At 48.8% G+C, this 14903-nt stretch overlaps 3 protein-coding genes across 4 annotated transcripts; 1 reads left to right on the top strand and 2 right to left on the bottom strand.

The window, feature by feature from the left end:
* The first annotated feature begins 6100 nt into the window (after positions 1–6100).
* Positions 6101–9004, top strand: LOC120707591 (pre-mRNA-splicing factor ISY1 homolog). 2 transcript variants are annotated; one of them, XM_039992527.1, is made up of 2 exons: positions 6101–7172; positions 8011–8259. In XM_039992527.1, exon 1 carries the CDS (start codon positions 6229–6231, stop codon positions 7162–7164), a length of 936 nt encoding a protein of 311 aa, XP_039848461.1. In that variant the 5' UTR covers positions 6101–6228; the 3' UTR covers positions 7165–7172; positions 8011–8259. The 2 variants fall into 2 exon arrangements, with proteins under 2 accessions (XP_039848461.1, XP_039848454.1); XM_039992520.1 differs by lacking the exon at positions 8011–8259 and adding an exon at positions 8486–9004 and having other exon boundaries at positions 6106–7172.
* Positions 9005–9194: 190 nt separating this feature from the next.
* On the bottom strand, positions 9195–12132 carry LOC120707584 (transcription termination factor MTERF5, chloroplastic-like). Its single transcript, XM_039992507.1, has 4 exons — positions 11771–12132; positions 10979–11028; positions 10652–10873; positions 9195–10570 (listed from the first exon to the last, which is right to left on the bottom strand). The coding sequence occupies exons 1-4, from the start codon at positions 11881–11883 to the stop codon at positions 9504–9506; spliced, it is 1452 nt and encodes a 483-aa protein (XP_039848441.1). The 5' UTR covers positions 11884–12132; the 3' UTR covers positions 9195–9503.
* Positions 12133–12337: 205 nt separating this feature from the next.
* Positions 12338–14655, bottom strand: LOC120707602 (protein phosphatase inhibitor 2-like). Its single transcript, XM_039992536.1, has 5 exons — positions 14468–14655; positions 13862–13938; positions 13676–13791; positions 13405–13566; positions 12338–12809 (listed from the first exon to the last, which is right to left on the bottom strand). Exons 2-5 carry the CDS (start codon positions 13888–13890, stop codon positions 12685–12687), a joined length of 432 nt encoding a protein of 143 aa, XP_039848470.1. The 5' UTR covers positions 13891–13938; positions 14468–14655; the 3' UTR covers positions 12338–12684.
* Between the last annotated feature and the right edge of the window lie 248 nt (positions 14656–14903).

Here is a 14903-nt window from a genome sequence, read left to right as displayed (position 1 = left end):
CTCAGGACCTTAGGGCATAGTTACGGATAACTACGCGTGTATTAGCCTTGACACAGTAGGAGTGGGTACCCCGGTCTGGGTACACCAATAGAGGCCCCCGGGCCCACCTGCGGGTAAGGTACGAACCCGCAGGTGGGGCCAGAACCATGTCGGAGTCATCGGGAAACGTCGTTCTTCCCGCCCTGGATTCTGCTGTCGAGCGCCTGCGTCGCCTGAATTCCGCCCTCGGTGCACGCCTTGTCGCCGAGGGTCAGGAGCCTGTTTGGATGGTGAAAGTGATCGGGTGCTCTAGCCTAAGAGGGGGAGGGGGTGAATTAGGCACTAATAAAAACTTAGACCTATGGCTCCAACTAGTTTGCACAAAGCTTAAACTAAAACAAGCTATCTAGATGTGCAACTAGGTTGTTCTAGTGTAAAACCCCTATCCCAAAAGAGTTTAGCAACCTATAGCCTTTCCTATCAAGAAACTATTCTATGAAAGTAAAGGCATACAAATTACTAGAATGAAATGCGGAAGCTTAAAGAGCGGGATAGGAGATAGCAAACTCTTGACGCGGGTGTTTATCCCGTGGTTCGGTTAGCCACAAAGGCACACCTACATCCACGTTGTTGTAGCACTCACTAAGAGTATTGCTACTCGGCCACCAAGTCTCTTCCGTGAACACAATCACGGTCACCTTGGCCCCGGGTTCCACTAAGGAGCTTCTCCACAAAGGATGGGGGTCTCCACGTCCCCCGCACAAAGGTGTCGTCGCCGCTCCACACCAAGTCGGAGGGTCGATGACGTTGCCGGCGAGCTCCACGCTCCAAGGTGCCGGCGCACCAAGCTCTTGTTTTGGTTCACTAATGAACCACAGCACAAAGGCTCTAAGCCTTGCAAACTCACTCACTAAGAGCTAATCCTTTACACAACACTCTCAAAGTGTGCTAAGGGCTAAGGATATGATCTTGATGCTTTTGTATGGCTTGGAGATGTTCTTGGGTGTGTGTGGGATGTCCAGCAACTCCAGCAATCTTCAAATGGCCGGGGTGAGGCGTATATATAGGCCACCAAGTCTTGTAGCCGTTGCTCCAACGGTTAGCTGAAAATCTGCGTACCACCGGAAGAACCGATGCCTCTTGGCAGGGTAGCGTCGGTTCATCCGGTCACTCATAACACGAAGTAGCCGTTGGACTCCTGATGGCTGACGCAGAGACCACCGGTTGAACCGATGCTTTGCACCGATGCCTCACCGGTTCAACCGGTGCTGAAGGAATCTTCTCCTGGACGCTGACGTCATTACACCGGTGGTATGCACCGATGCACCGTCGGTTGAACCGGTGCTGAAGAAACTTCTTCTGGGCACTTGACATCGTCTCTGGTACAAAGGACGGCCATTGCACCGATGCCCTATTTTAGACCGTCGGTTCAACCGGTGCCTATAGGCTGACTTGGCTTCGATTCCCTTCTGCACCAAAGTATCAAGGCGTCGGTTCTTCCGACTACCATCGGATGCTCCGATGCCCTGGCGTCGGTTCTTCCGGTGCTCCTGAATCGAAGAGCTTTCAGGGCGCTGCCCTGAGACCCGCGAGGGGCGGCTCCCCCTCGACCCCCGTCCGCTAACCGGGTAGCGGAACCCCCGTAGGGGCAGTCCATCGGGCCTTGCTACGCCTATCTTATCTTTCTCTTTGTCATCACTTGAACCTAAAAGCCTGAGAATGATTATCTTAACAATCATATTAGTCCAAGTGTTGTGTTGTCATTCGATCACCAAAATCACTCGAAATGGCATAAATGGTGCCATGTTCGTTACAGATGGTGGCCGAGCAGCCCTGCACATGACTTAGCATCGGCGTTTAGTAACATACCCTCGTGGTCCCAAATCCTGTTGGCAGAGGTCCTTTGAGATACGCAGTCGGACCTGTGGAACAGAGCTTAGGAGGCCAGCCCTCAAGCTAGAATGAGGTCCGGACCTCCCTCAAGCTAGAATGAGGTCCGGACCTCTAGGTACGCAGTTCCGGGTACTAGGGCACCTGTTACAGAGTGGTGGAGTGCACAGGCTTAGGGTACGGAACCAGGCTAAGCGGCTGCACAGGGCTCCGGACCACCCCCGGGTACAATTACCTCTTCCCCGAAGCAGGTTCCTAAGGACCCGGACCCCCCTCTAGCAGTGAGGGGATCCCAAACTGAACCACATGCCGGCCGACTCAATTCGGACACAGGAGTGGGAACCACGCGGGGGTTAGCGCAAACAGAATGCGTAGATTGAAATTGGAATGTAACATCCTTAGAGGCGAACTGAGAATAAACTTTTTCTTTATAACTAGTTGTACATGAGATGTGCGATGTAAGCCAGAACATGGGTTTATGAGGCCGGAGCTGTCCGGACCTCCAGGCCCCCAGTCTTAGGTACTACGGTACTCGCCCTAGGGAGGTAGAGCATGCAGGCTTAGGGTACGGAACCAGGCTAAGCGGCTACACGACTCCGGACCTCCCCGGAGGGTGAGTACACTTCCCTGAACCTGGTTCATAGAGGTCCGGACCCCTCCATTGGGGAGGCTCACCGGACTGGACCACACAGAAGTACTACCTAGTTATAAAGGAAAATGTTTTATTCCCTGCTAGGCCTCTAAGTGTAGGACTTACAGAGATGTAGAGTCGGGAGTGGGACCGGAGTCGGCTTAACATCGGAAAGAGCCACCAGAGTCGGCTTAACATCGGAAAGAGCCACCAGAGTCGGCTTAGTGCAACCGGAGTGGGCTTTCCGCCGGAGCGGGCTTGGTGCGACCGGAGTCGGCTTTCCGCCGGAGCGGGCTTCCTCACATGAGTGAGGTATGCTACGAGCTGGGATTTGTTGAAGCTGTGCTCCCCCAGACCTGCTTGATGACGAGCTGGGAGAGCATGACCCGCTGTCGCCATCCTGCTGACGCGGGCGCTTGCCGCGCGAGTTCTGGCCCCCGGGCGCTCGCCACCAGCTTGATGATGAGCTGGGAGAGCATGACCCGCTGTCGCCATCCTGCTGACGTGGGCGCTTGCCGCGCGAGTTCTGGCCCCCGGGCGCTCGCCACCTGCTTGATGACGAGCTGGGAGCGCATGACCCGATGTCGCCATCCTGCTGACGCGGGCGCTTGCCGCGCGAGTTCTGGCCCCCGGGCGCTCGCCACCTGCTTGATGACGAGCTGGGAGAGCATGACCCGCTGTCGCCATCTTGCTGACGCGGGCGCTTGCCACGCGAGTTCTGGCCCCCAGGCGCTCGCCACCTGCTTGATGACGAGCTGATGATCAAGCGAAAGCTAAGCAGCCCCTACTTGGCGCGCCAAATGTCGTGGTGTGGAAAACCACAGCCGGGTGGCGGAATGCACCCGCCTAATCCTAAGTGTAGGATGTGCTTGGGGCAATCAAGGAATGCTCGATCTAGAGGCATAAGAACACGGAAGCACACAAGGATTTAGAGTGGTTCGGGCCGCCGGAGCGTAATACCCTACGTCCACTGTGTGATGTATTGTCCGAGCTTGTGTGCAAGCTGGGGGAGGAGCTATGACTGTCTCTGCATGTGTGAAAACTTGTGGAACCTGTGTTCTAGCGGGCGTGCTCTCCCTTTTATATGTCCAAGGGGAGCACGTACATTGAGCGGGGACCCGACAGGTGGGCCCGGCGATATATTTGATATTGTACACAGCGGAGCCTTAAATTCTACAGATCCGGAGATCTTCGTCGTCGGTCTCCGTGCGTACCTTCCGACTGGGTATGGTCTTGAGCCGTCCTGTCGGTGTAGGCAGCTACGAACGTAGAGTGTAGGGTGCAGCGTCGCGTTACCCTCTCTATTCACTGTTGCGGCGTACTGTTACCGAGTTGTCAGAAGTAGGTCATCATGACTTGCCGCCCATGCGTGGCGCTGGGATTTGACCGCACGCCTCGGTAACTCGCGAGCCGCCTCGGTAACCGGCAGGGTTTTCGTGTTGTCTTGTCACGCCTGTGCAGTCTGTCAAAAGCCGTCCCATGCCCTGGTCTGGCAGTGCACGTCTCAACCACCCGCATTTAATGCGGCAGGCGGCTTGGCTTCCGGCAGAATGCTCACCTCTGTGGGACACGTGGCGGAGCCGGACCCTGGGGTCGGCGGCCGCGCCCACAGGGGCACGTGGCAGCTCCAGACCTCCTCCCGAGCGGGACGGGAGGTCCGGGTCCCTTGGCACGTGGCAGCTGCATACCCCTCCCAAGCGGAGTCTTGAGCCGAGGGCTCAGGGGTTCCAGATAGGCACGTGGAGGTCCCGGACCCGACTGTGGGGGTCCGAATCCACGGCAGAAGACCCTGAGCATTTCCATCTCTGGGACACGTGGCGTCACCGGACCTGTCCCTACGTGGTGGAGTAGGTCCGAGGCCGTTGGCCCGGTGAGACGGAGCCGGACCGCTGGGGTCCGGCTGCTCAGGCCCTCAGGGCGTAGTTACGGATAACTACGCGTGTATCAGCCTTGACACAGTAGGAGTGGGTACCCCGGTCTGGGTACACCGACAGGCTGGGTCTGTAGGCGGCGGCGCGTGGGAGGCCCCCCGGTCGCCTTGCGGGAACGACGCAGGGGGGAGTCGGTCGTATCGTTTCTCCTACGAAATCTACTGTAAACTGCAGATCCAAAGGCTAGAAAAGTTTCCGATTAAAAATTTTTATCCAACCATCGCTTTCAACCACAAAAGCCTGGAAGCAGGCGGCGGGAGAGCGCGCGCTGTATCTCACGCACGCGCTGCCTCCCGGGCACCGCCGCCTGCGCGCAAAGGTCTCCCGCGCGCCCGGCGGGCATGCGCCGCCGCCTGCTGAGCGCGCGCAGGTTAGATGGTATTTTGGACAGAGCTGACTATAATATTTTATGGGTTAACTATAGTATTTTGTGGCTTAATTGTACAAGCAAAATGGCCAAGCGATAGCATTTAGTGTGTCAGACTATCAATTTAAGTGATTGAAAGTGCCATGTATTGATGTTGTACTATGAATGTCACTTCAAATGGTTCAAAATGCAAACTTTATTTTATATTTATGTGCATGTTAATCTCTAATTTAATCTGCATAGATTGTTGTTTTGCATGCTCAGTGTTTAATGCACACTGTCCAAATGATAATATAAATTTTGTTAGTGGATTTGCTAGACCATAATGGCTGAAAAATACTAAGTGATACAACTTTGCTTTGAGAAGAATGAGATACGTTAGATTTGAAATAGATGGTTGGATATCGAACCAAAGTTGCAACGTGCCTTTGTTCAACAAAGGCACTGAATCTGCGTCCGTGCACGCCGGGGTCGAGCGGCAGCGGCGAACCACTTTCTCAGTTTTCTATTGCGCAGGAAATTTTGATTCCAGATTTACTTTTTTTAAGAGGACTTAGATTTTGTATTTATGTAAGTCATCAGTGTTAGACTGTGTTCTCCGTACTCATTTCATCACATGCGCTCACCGAGCAGATTCATGACAATTTAATCCCTACCCCTTTAATCTTGACAAACTCGACACCAACAAGATCTTATGCTTCTCGTTAAGCTTCTGAGATAATGTACGCCATGAGAGGCAGTCCTCTACGCAGAAGAAGGTTTAGGATCTATTTTGTGAAGCTCCTTTTGCTTCTGATTCACTATGAAAAAATGATTCTTTAAGATAAATAATTATGTGCTTGAAAATGATCCTTTAGTGAAAAGTGAATCTGAAGGACCTACATTTCACTTTTTTCACTTTTGAGCATCTTACTTCATTCTAGAAAACTAATTTAAAATTTTATTTTAGAAGCATTTTGTGAAGAAAAATATTTGAGGAATTTTGTCAAACAAACTCTTTTTCTGGCCACTGCATCGGCTCAATCAAATATTGCACGGATTCCTTAAAGAAAGCTTGATATGATTTAGGTGCGTAGTGTTCAAATTTCTTAGATCAATGTTGCCGTCGAACGAAGAAGTTGATGACGAGGACTACGATATGAAGTTCATACTTTGTATTTGTTATCTCAGAGTGGAGTGCTCAAATTTCTCAGTTCGACTTTACCGACCTGGCGACCTCCTTTGTACCTCTATCGATCTGGACCGTTGGATCCACATCAGACACCGCCTAATCGACTAGGGAGGCTGGATGGCTCGTAGAACAGGATCTCGGCCCTCGTCGAGCCCAATCCTCCAAATCCCAATCGAACCCGCCCGCCTCTCCCCCCAAACTCTCGCCCTGCTCGAGCACCTCGCCGCCGCCGGCCGCCGTCCCCGCCCCGCCGGCCGCCATGGCTCGCAACGAGGAGAAGGCGCAGTCGATGCTGAATCGCTTCATCACGATGAAGCAGGAGGAGAAGCGCAAGCCCCGCGAGCGCCGGCCGTACCTCGCCTCCGAGTGCCGCGACCTCGCCGACGCCGAGCGCTGGCGCTCCGAGATCCTCCGCGAGATCGGCGCCAAGGTCGCCGAGATCCAGAACGAGGGCCTCGGCGAGCACCGCCTCCGCGACCTCAACGACGAGATCAACAAGCTCCTCCGCGAGCGCGGCCACTGGGAGCGGCGCATCGTCGAGCTCGGCGGCCGCGACTACTCCCGCAGCTCCAACGCGCCGCTCATGACCGACCTCGACGGAAACATCGTCGCCGTCCCCAACCCCTCCGGCCGCGGGCCGGGGTACCGCTACTTCGGCGCCGCCAGGAAGCTCCCCGGCGTGCGGGAGCTCTTTGACAAGCCGCCCGAGACGCGGAAGCGCCGCACTCGCTACGAGATCCACAAGCGCATCAACGCCGGGTACTACGGTTACTATGACGACGAGGACGGCGTGCTGGAGCGCCTTGAGGCCCCTGCAGAGAAGCGCATGCGGGAGGAGGTCGTTACAGAGTGGCACCGCGTGGAGCGGGTGCGGCGGGAGGCCATGAAGGGGGTGATGAGCGGCGAGGTGGCTGCCGCCGGTGGCCGCGGTGGGGAAGCTGCTAGGGAGGTGCTGTTTGAGGGGGTGGAGGAGGAGGTCGAAGAGGAGAGAAAGCGTGAGGAAGAGAAGAGGGAAAGGGAGAAAGGGGAGGACGCTGGGAGGGAATTTGTTGCACATGTGCCGCTACCTGATGAGAAGGAGATTGAGCGTATGGTCTTAGAGAGGAAGAAGAAGGAGCTGCTTAGCAAGTATGCAAGTGATACCCTGCTGGTCGAACAGGAGGAGGCCAAGGAGATGCTCAATGTGCGACGATAGAAGAGACGGTCCGTTCTTGATTTACATACCTCCAATGAAAACTTTTAACTGATGTTAGTGATCTTGATTTTAAGTACTGTAGTCATGTGTTCAATATGCTTTAGAGTTAAGATGAGTGTTCTTATTTTTTGCTGCCGTCTGAGTTATTTGCGCCATTACTGTTGGTGTTGTCTTGCTGCAAAGAATTCATTTGATGATGAGTGCCTCTTTTTACATTTTTTAATCCATTGTTTACATTGTATTAGTATATTGTGTTTCTGGATGTTAAAAGCTGTGTTCGGCAACATATCACCAATATTCACCAACCCAGCTGTACCCATATCCGATGCTTTGATACTCCACTACTTCCTATATATCCTATTCCGGTGATGTGCAGGTGTTTAGTATTGCAATGTAGATGTAGGAATGAGTTTTGGATGTTTAAAACTGTGTTCAGTATTGCACTATAGATTTCTATAGCTCTCAACCTTTACTGCTTGTGTAGAACTAAAAAATTGACATATTGTTCTGGCATTGCTGTTCGTGCGGCTCAATCTATGCTGCCACTAATTAGTTGTGTTCATCTAACTTTCTGAGACCTGGTTAAATTTGGTGTCAGGGCTCCATACAAGCTCTTGCTTTAGCACAAGTCATGCATGAGGCATAAGCTGAAATTTTTTTGCTGTAGCAACAAGGTCTAAAACTATAAATCATATATCTTAAACCAAATAAGCAAGTAAGAAGTGGAATTTTTCATGTTATTTACTTCTTTTTTTATTTCAGTTATTAGTTCCATAAGCATTGCGAAAGCACTTGCCTGTCATGTAAAAAATCCATGTTGAAATTCAATGCTGACTGTTGAAACAGAAAATCATCATTCAAGCAGAAATTAAACACGGCTACCTGGGTGAACTGCCTTACAAGCAGATCCTTGTGCGAGTATCTTTCTTTTTTCTTTTCTTTTCTTTTAGTATCCTTCTTTCTTAATAAATCAATGTATCTGCCTTGTGCTCGAATTGGTGGATAGATTGTGTTTGCTCAAGCAAATCAGATTTGTGAAATAGTGTAAGACTGCATTATACAAGCAAATCTGAACAATTTCCTGTGACGTATGTATCCGTCCTGATCCATATGTGGTATGTGATATTATGTTCTGATTTGTTTTTACTATGTTACGGAATCACCTTTCCATGGTGTGGTATGGAGTGCCATCTTGCTTGCATGTCCTATTGTGCTCTTTTTCTTTATGATGCATCAGTGAAACTGCTTGATCTTACTGCCTTTGTATTCAAATATGAATAGTTACTGTCTCACGGCCTCAAACCCGGTTCCTTTTAACCAGGTTGTCCAATTGCCACATTGGTGGGTTCTTCATGGTTTGAAGCTGAGTGGTGGGCGCTGAAGCCCACAAAGGAACAATCTTTCAGTGGCTGGCATCGACACAAACCTAGAAGATGTCTAATGTGAAAGACAAGGGGTTTGCCTGAATTGCATCAGTATTTTTAATCAGCCTGAGTGATGACTGGTGCCTGGTGGCAGTTTAATGAAGGCTAAACCAGCGGCAGGCATGCCGCGTATATGGGCACAGTGCACTATCTGTTATCATGCACTTAGCCATTGGCTACAGACTCAGAATTTCAGTGATACAAGAGGATCTGACGCTATCTTTAATTTAGCTCGATAGGCACTTAGCCATTGGCTAGACTCAGAATTTCAGTGATACAAGAGGATCTGACGATATCTTTCATTTAGCTCGATTCGCCCTGTTTACATCGTATGCAGTTGATGCAGATGTACTCTCTGGAACCTACATCGTAGGAAATTTCCGTGAAACAAGAAAAAATCAGACGTTTAAGTATTATTTCGATCTCATCTCGTGTATCAGTCTATCAGCTCACACAGCCCATTGCCCCAATTGTGTGGCAGTACTGCTCGAGTGCTCGTGCAATTGTATTTTTCGGAGGTACGGTTGAAAGCAAGCGGGCCATTAGTAAAAAAAAAACTCCTGAACAAACTTGTGGAGCAAGCTACAATGTCACGACAAATGCTACTAATTGCGTAACTGAGCATCAAGCACTCTTCTCTGATCGATTCGAATCATAACAGCTACAAATGGCATTTTCTGAGGGACATTTGTCAAAGTTGACTCCCTTGCAAAAGTTAACCAGGTACCTAAATGACTCTACAGGGTAAGTTTTACATCAAATTGTCCGCTTTCAAATTTTGCGTATCCATCTAGCCCAACACAAAGGTACTTGCTCTGAAAAATTAACGCCGCATCAATCCCATAAAATATGCTGTAGTGCTGATTGATCAAATGCAATGCAAAATTGAAATTATCTGAAATTATCATCCTCTTTTCAAACTCCGGTCCTCTTCTTTTCTAGAATTTCCTCAAACCTGGCATCAGAGACTGACAGCATCTGGTTCAAAATCAACCTCACCCCAGAACCAGTCATCTGAGCATACCGTGGCTTTATCCGTTGCTCCAAGCTGTATCCAAAGTACTGTGGAAATTTCACGAGCTCACTCCTCGGGTACTCCATCGTCAGGAAGAACTCGTATTTCGGGAGTAAGTTTTCTTCCAAGCTTAACGTATGAATAATTCCAAATCTGTTCACCATAATGCCAATTTCCTCTATGCTAAACTCCCTCGCCAGGAAGAATTCTGTGATTGGCTTCAGCTTCGCCTCGACATTCAGACCAAAAGCCTGTGGACTCTTCTGAATAAGAGATGCAGCATCTGCACCAATAGACCGGAAGTACTCAGCAGTTGGCCTGAGATTGTCATCGACGCTGTAGCTCATGATATGAGGGCATCGTGTCAGGATCTTGCCAATGTTTTTCTTGGAAACCCCTAGCTCAGTAAGGAAGCTCACAGTTGTCTCCACCTTGTTCCTGCTATACGTGAGAAATGCAGGGAACCGGGTAATCACCTTGCTCCACTGAGCTCTGTTGACACCGATGTTTTCCAAATAAGCCATCATCGGTTTAAGATTGTCTGACATGCTGATCCCACAGAGTTGAGGCCTCTTCCTTATGATTCCTGGTATGCTGGACCTCGGCACACCAAGGTCAAGCAATAGCTCCACCAGGGGTTTTATCTTGCGATCCACATTGTAATATGCAAATGCTGGGAACTTGCGCACAATATTCTTGATCTCCTCATGATCCATACCAAGGTCTAGTAGGTAAACCACTAGCTCAGGGAGGGCTCCCCCTGAGGTTGGTGTGCTTATTCGAGCAACTGCCTTCTGTTTATTTGAGCTTGTGGGTGTAAGTACCATTGAAGAAGATTCCCTTTCCATAGAAAAAGGATCAGCGAAATTCTCCACCACCTCAACCAATCTATCACCATGTTCTCTGGAAAGAGCTTCAAGATATGGAAGGAGAGCATCTCTGATCTCAGGTGTGCTCAGCTCTCTTCCTGAAAAAATAAATATGGTGCCAAGTTTAGTATCAGTAAGAAAACACATGTATACAGAATAGCGCAATAAAAAATCACAACCTTCAGCATATCGAGATCTGTAAGCAATCTGGAGCTTTGACACCAGGTGCTCAATAAAACCATCTGATTTGTTGACGATCCTTGCAGCTAGCGTACTTCTCAAACCTTTCTGTCTCAAGAATAATGACAATACAGCTTTTGCCTCCTCTCTTTCTGCAGCAAGTAACCTTGAGCGAACCGATGCAGGGCTCTGAGGAGCAGCTACCCATAGTTCATCAGCATCTGCATCGCAATTCGCAGAGTAATTGTGTATGCCACAAGGTTAAATTGTGTTAACCACATACTTATATGTAGGAAAATCATTAAAGGGTGAACAGGTAATCTTACATGACTGTGCATTGCAAATTGGAAGCTGTCGGGACACCAGAGTACAAGCCCTGAATGAACAGAATGCAGAAATCAGTGAACTGGAGCCAACGAGCAGTGGAGCATGACATAAAGTCTACGAAATGATCGAGTTGTTTATATTTAGTAGCCGAGCTAGGGCTGAAATCATAGAGGCACACCCAATTTATACAGATCTAAATTCTAATACAACTATACAAGTACAGTTTTTATACGGCGGAAAACTGAATATTCACATTGTATCCTAAGATGAGTGCTTTTTGAATCACCACCAGAAATGTGACTCCTCCTAATCCTGTTTGGTTTCAAGAGGAGGAAAAGTGCGGAAATTCAGCTCCCAACTATCCAGTCTCCAAAACTGAAACTTAGAGTAGCACACAGTGTACTGGTGTAGCTAGGAATTCAGGAGATAGGAATGAATATTAAGCTTTGCATAACTCGCAAGTTGCAATCATGGCTTGGAGTTGGGGACTAATTTCGGTCGCCGTACTTTTAGACGACGACTCTATTAATTCAACATCTTATGAGCCTACAAAATTCCTGGAACATCGGAATACTGAAAACATCTTCTTTTGTTTTTGGGCGAAATGGCACATGGCAAAGGAGATGCTCACTGCTGAACGCCGGCCAGCCGGCCAGGGGCATCCGCCACCGGGTACCTGTGCTATCCTGGGCCAAGGGGGCCCAGGCAGCAGCAGCCGCACGCCCACACCCTCGCGGCCTCGCCTCGCAGGCTGGCGCAGAACAAGATTGAAAACGATACGAGGAGCTTACTTGCATGAGGAGGATCTCGGCAGGCTGAGCCGCCATGGCTGCAGCTTCCGGCCGCGGGGTTGGCCCGTGGCCGTGCGGAGGTCGAGGGGAGGGGGCGCTTCCAAGCAGGCCATCGCCCGTAATGGGAGGGACGACAAGGCACCGTAGCCGCGGGAGCGAAGCGAAGGTTGGATGAGGCTAACGTTGCTTTCCGCCCCAGTTCTGTTCTATCTTTGTTGTTTCCCAGATAGAGCCCTCAACTGTCGCCAAATCAGTACCTGCCCCTTCTGGACGCCACGATGAATCGACGACGGATTCTAGTAGAACATTAGGAACAAGGATTTCCACATGAATCGGTACAAGATCCTTGAAAGGCCTGGCGTCTCAACTGTGTCTTAGAATCTGGTAAGTGGATGAATGCACCATTTCACTTCCCAACAACAGCAGCCTAACCATAACCTGCCCAAGTTTACACGCCAAGAGAATCGTGGATTGCAGCTTGGTTGCTACAATCTGCAAACTAGAACAAATTTGTTTAGAATTGTAATCAGATTGTAACAAGCTAGATTGTTACTGTCCAACAATCTATTTAACAATATGGAAGCTGCAATTTACTTTTTTTTTTTGAAAACTGAATTTACAATTTGCAAGCTAAAAAAACAAGGCCGTCTAGCCTACCATTCTCACAAATTCGTGCCCACGTTCCAGCTTGCGGCCGGCAAGACTGACTACAGAAACAAGTCTCAGCTGCAAAGATGCCTGAATCATGGCATACAGTTCCAGACTAGTGTAAGGAAGAGAACAACCAAGTTCTGTGCAGGAAATACTGAAACAGTTATGTAGTCCTGAAGTACCCCAAACAACAAACTTTTCCAAGATTCCATCTGTCAGATGCAGAAGATTTTCTGATCAAAGTTCAGACAGTGACAGAATCATCACTCCTTCCTCTTGTCTGGTACGCTCTCATCTTCATCTGCATCATCATTCATGGTTCCCTTCTGAAGCAGCTCCTTCATCTTATGGTATTCATCATAGTGAACCTTCCGCTGCTCCTCAAAAGCTACAAAGGGGCATGGATTAATTCTTCCTTGCTCCAAACACAAAATAATGGATAGGAAAAAATACATGGGAGAAATTTTCTCCAGTTACGATAATCAATCTTAGCTGAACCACTGTTAATTACCATAAAAAGGGCTAAATATCATATTAAACCAAGTTGGCTTCATCTTTTCACCATGCAGAAAATCGGTGGCTTAGAAGAAGTCATAACTGAATCGAAGAGAAAACTGAGCAGCCTGAAAAGAGTTTGCTATACCATACATAGCAAGCAAATCATGGTAGGCGAAATCGCTATGTACTACTGATATCTTTTGAATCCCAGAATGTAAATAAGTCGAAGAAGTCCACTACAGCCTACAGGTAGGTAAAATTGATTCACAGATAATAAATCGTCACACGAGATTTAACAACCTATGTTACCTCCTTTAATATGTCACTTCGCTTGATTTATGGCGAAATAAAGGAAAACTGTAACATGGCAATGGAACATTTGGAGCTAGCATAAGCAGTGGATGATGGTATGAAGAGCAATTATCCAACTTTAGCATTAGAATGGGTAATAGAATCTTGTCGAAGAAAGATGACAGATTAACAACCTTTGCCTTGTTTTATGGCTTCTTCATTGTCACATGATTCCCAACTACTTCTGTCGAAAATCTTTCCACTGGAAACAGCTTCAGCTAAAGCAGTTTTGATGGCATCAGCATGAGCAGATTTATCCACCGACTCTTCACTTAGTTGTAATGGTGAAACAGGCCCTGCCCATCAGAATGGATAATCAGATTCATGCCATCTAAGAATTTCTAGTGGCTGTATTTACAGAAAAGGAGGAATGTGGATTCAGCTTGCAAAACCCAGATTACATACCTTCGTCTTCATCAATCATTGGGTGGTACGGCGTCTTGGGCTCGTTGATCTTTTCTCGTTCTGGTTTGTTTGACTCAATGTCATTCAAGTTCTCTTCATCCCATTTGACACAGCACCTGAAACACGTTGATTATAGAATCTTGCTTGGCAAACATTACATTGAACAGAAATTGAGACTGCACCAACCTTGTCTTCTTGGGTTCTTTAGCTTTCATTGTGCACTGACAAACCGCACAACAGCTTCAAGAGAACAGCCTGAGAATCTGCAATAGGTTACCATGTAACATCGCAAACAGAAGTCAAACTACTAATATCTCAGGCAATGGGATGAACAAAGCCCCCCCCCCCCCCCCCCCCCGGCAAAAAAAAAATGAACATCACTACATAGCCTTCCATGTACTAAGAGGTAATCATAAAAATAGAAAATTAGATTAGAACATGATGTAGAACAAATTAAATCGGAACAAAACCATAAGACAGTATCGTCTAGTGCGCATCTGAATTCCATAGTGATACTATCAATCAAACATGAAACGAACAATTAGGTGCCAATTATGCACAATTTATGGCCGAACTGACGCAAGAGAAACAATCCAAAAAAAAAATGCCCCGCAGTCTTCGGTGATCTTTCAAATCTTTCAGTATACGCCACAGACAAAGGACGTCCGACCATAATCGCGGCCCATCTGCCCCCTTCGCAGAAATGGGTACCCAAATCAGACCCCGATTGGGATGACCGGAGAGACGCACCACCCGTGAGGGGAAAGGGGGGCTAAGGAGGCGGAAGGGTACCTTGTCAGCCCCCGGCGGGGAAGGAGGAATATGGGCGGAGGATGAGGACCTAGCCGAAGCGCGCTACCCTGGCCTGGCGCGGTTGCAGGGGAGGAGATGCTGGTGTAGAACTGTAGACGATGGTGGCCGCCCGGTTGTTTCTGGAAAACACTGTATCTGTTACGCTGGATAGTGGGCCCGGTAAATCCATGCTCGGGTGCTGGGGCGGCCAAAGGTGCCCAACTCCTCGCAGCCTCGCAGGGTCTCATGTCTCATCTCATGTGCGCTGGGCGTTTTTACTTCCCTTTCGGATGGCCAGAAGCAGATGAATTGGAATTACGATTTGCTGTCGCACTGTTTGCTCGTTTTTTTCTAGCAACTCACTGTTTGCTCGTTCGGTGTTTGGTTTCCATCGCAGTCGCAGGGGTGTGATTTATCTTTCTTTCCTGTCTACTCC

This window comes from Panicum virgatum, chromosome 1K (genome assembly GCF_016808335.1).
Source record: "Panicum virgatum strain AP13 chromosome 1K, P.virgatum_v5, whole genome shotgun sequence".
Classification (NCBI taxonomy): domain Eukaryota; kingdom Viridiplantae; phylum Streptophyta; class Magnoliopsida; order Poales; family Poaceae; genus Panicum; species Panicum virgatum.
The sequence above is the reverse complement of the archived record's forward strand: the minus strand, read 5'-3'. Positions and strand labels throughout refer to the sequence as shown.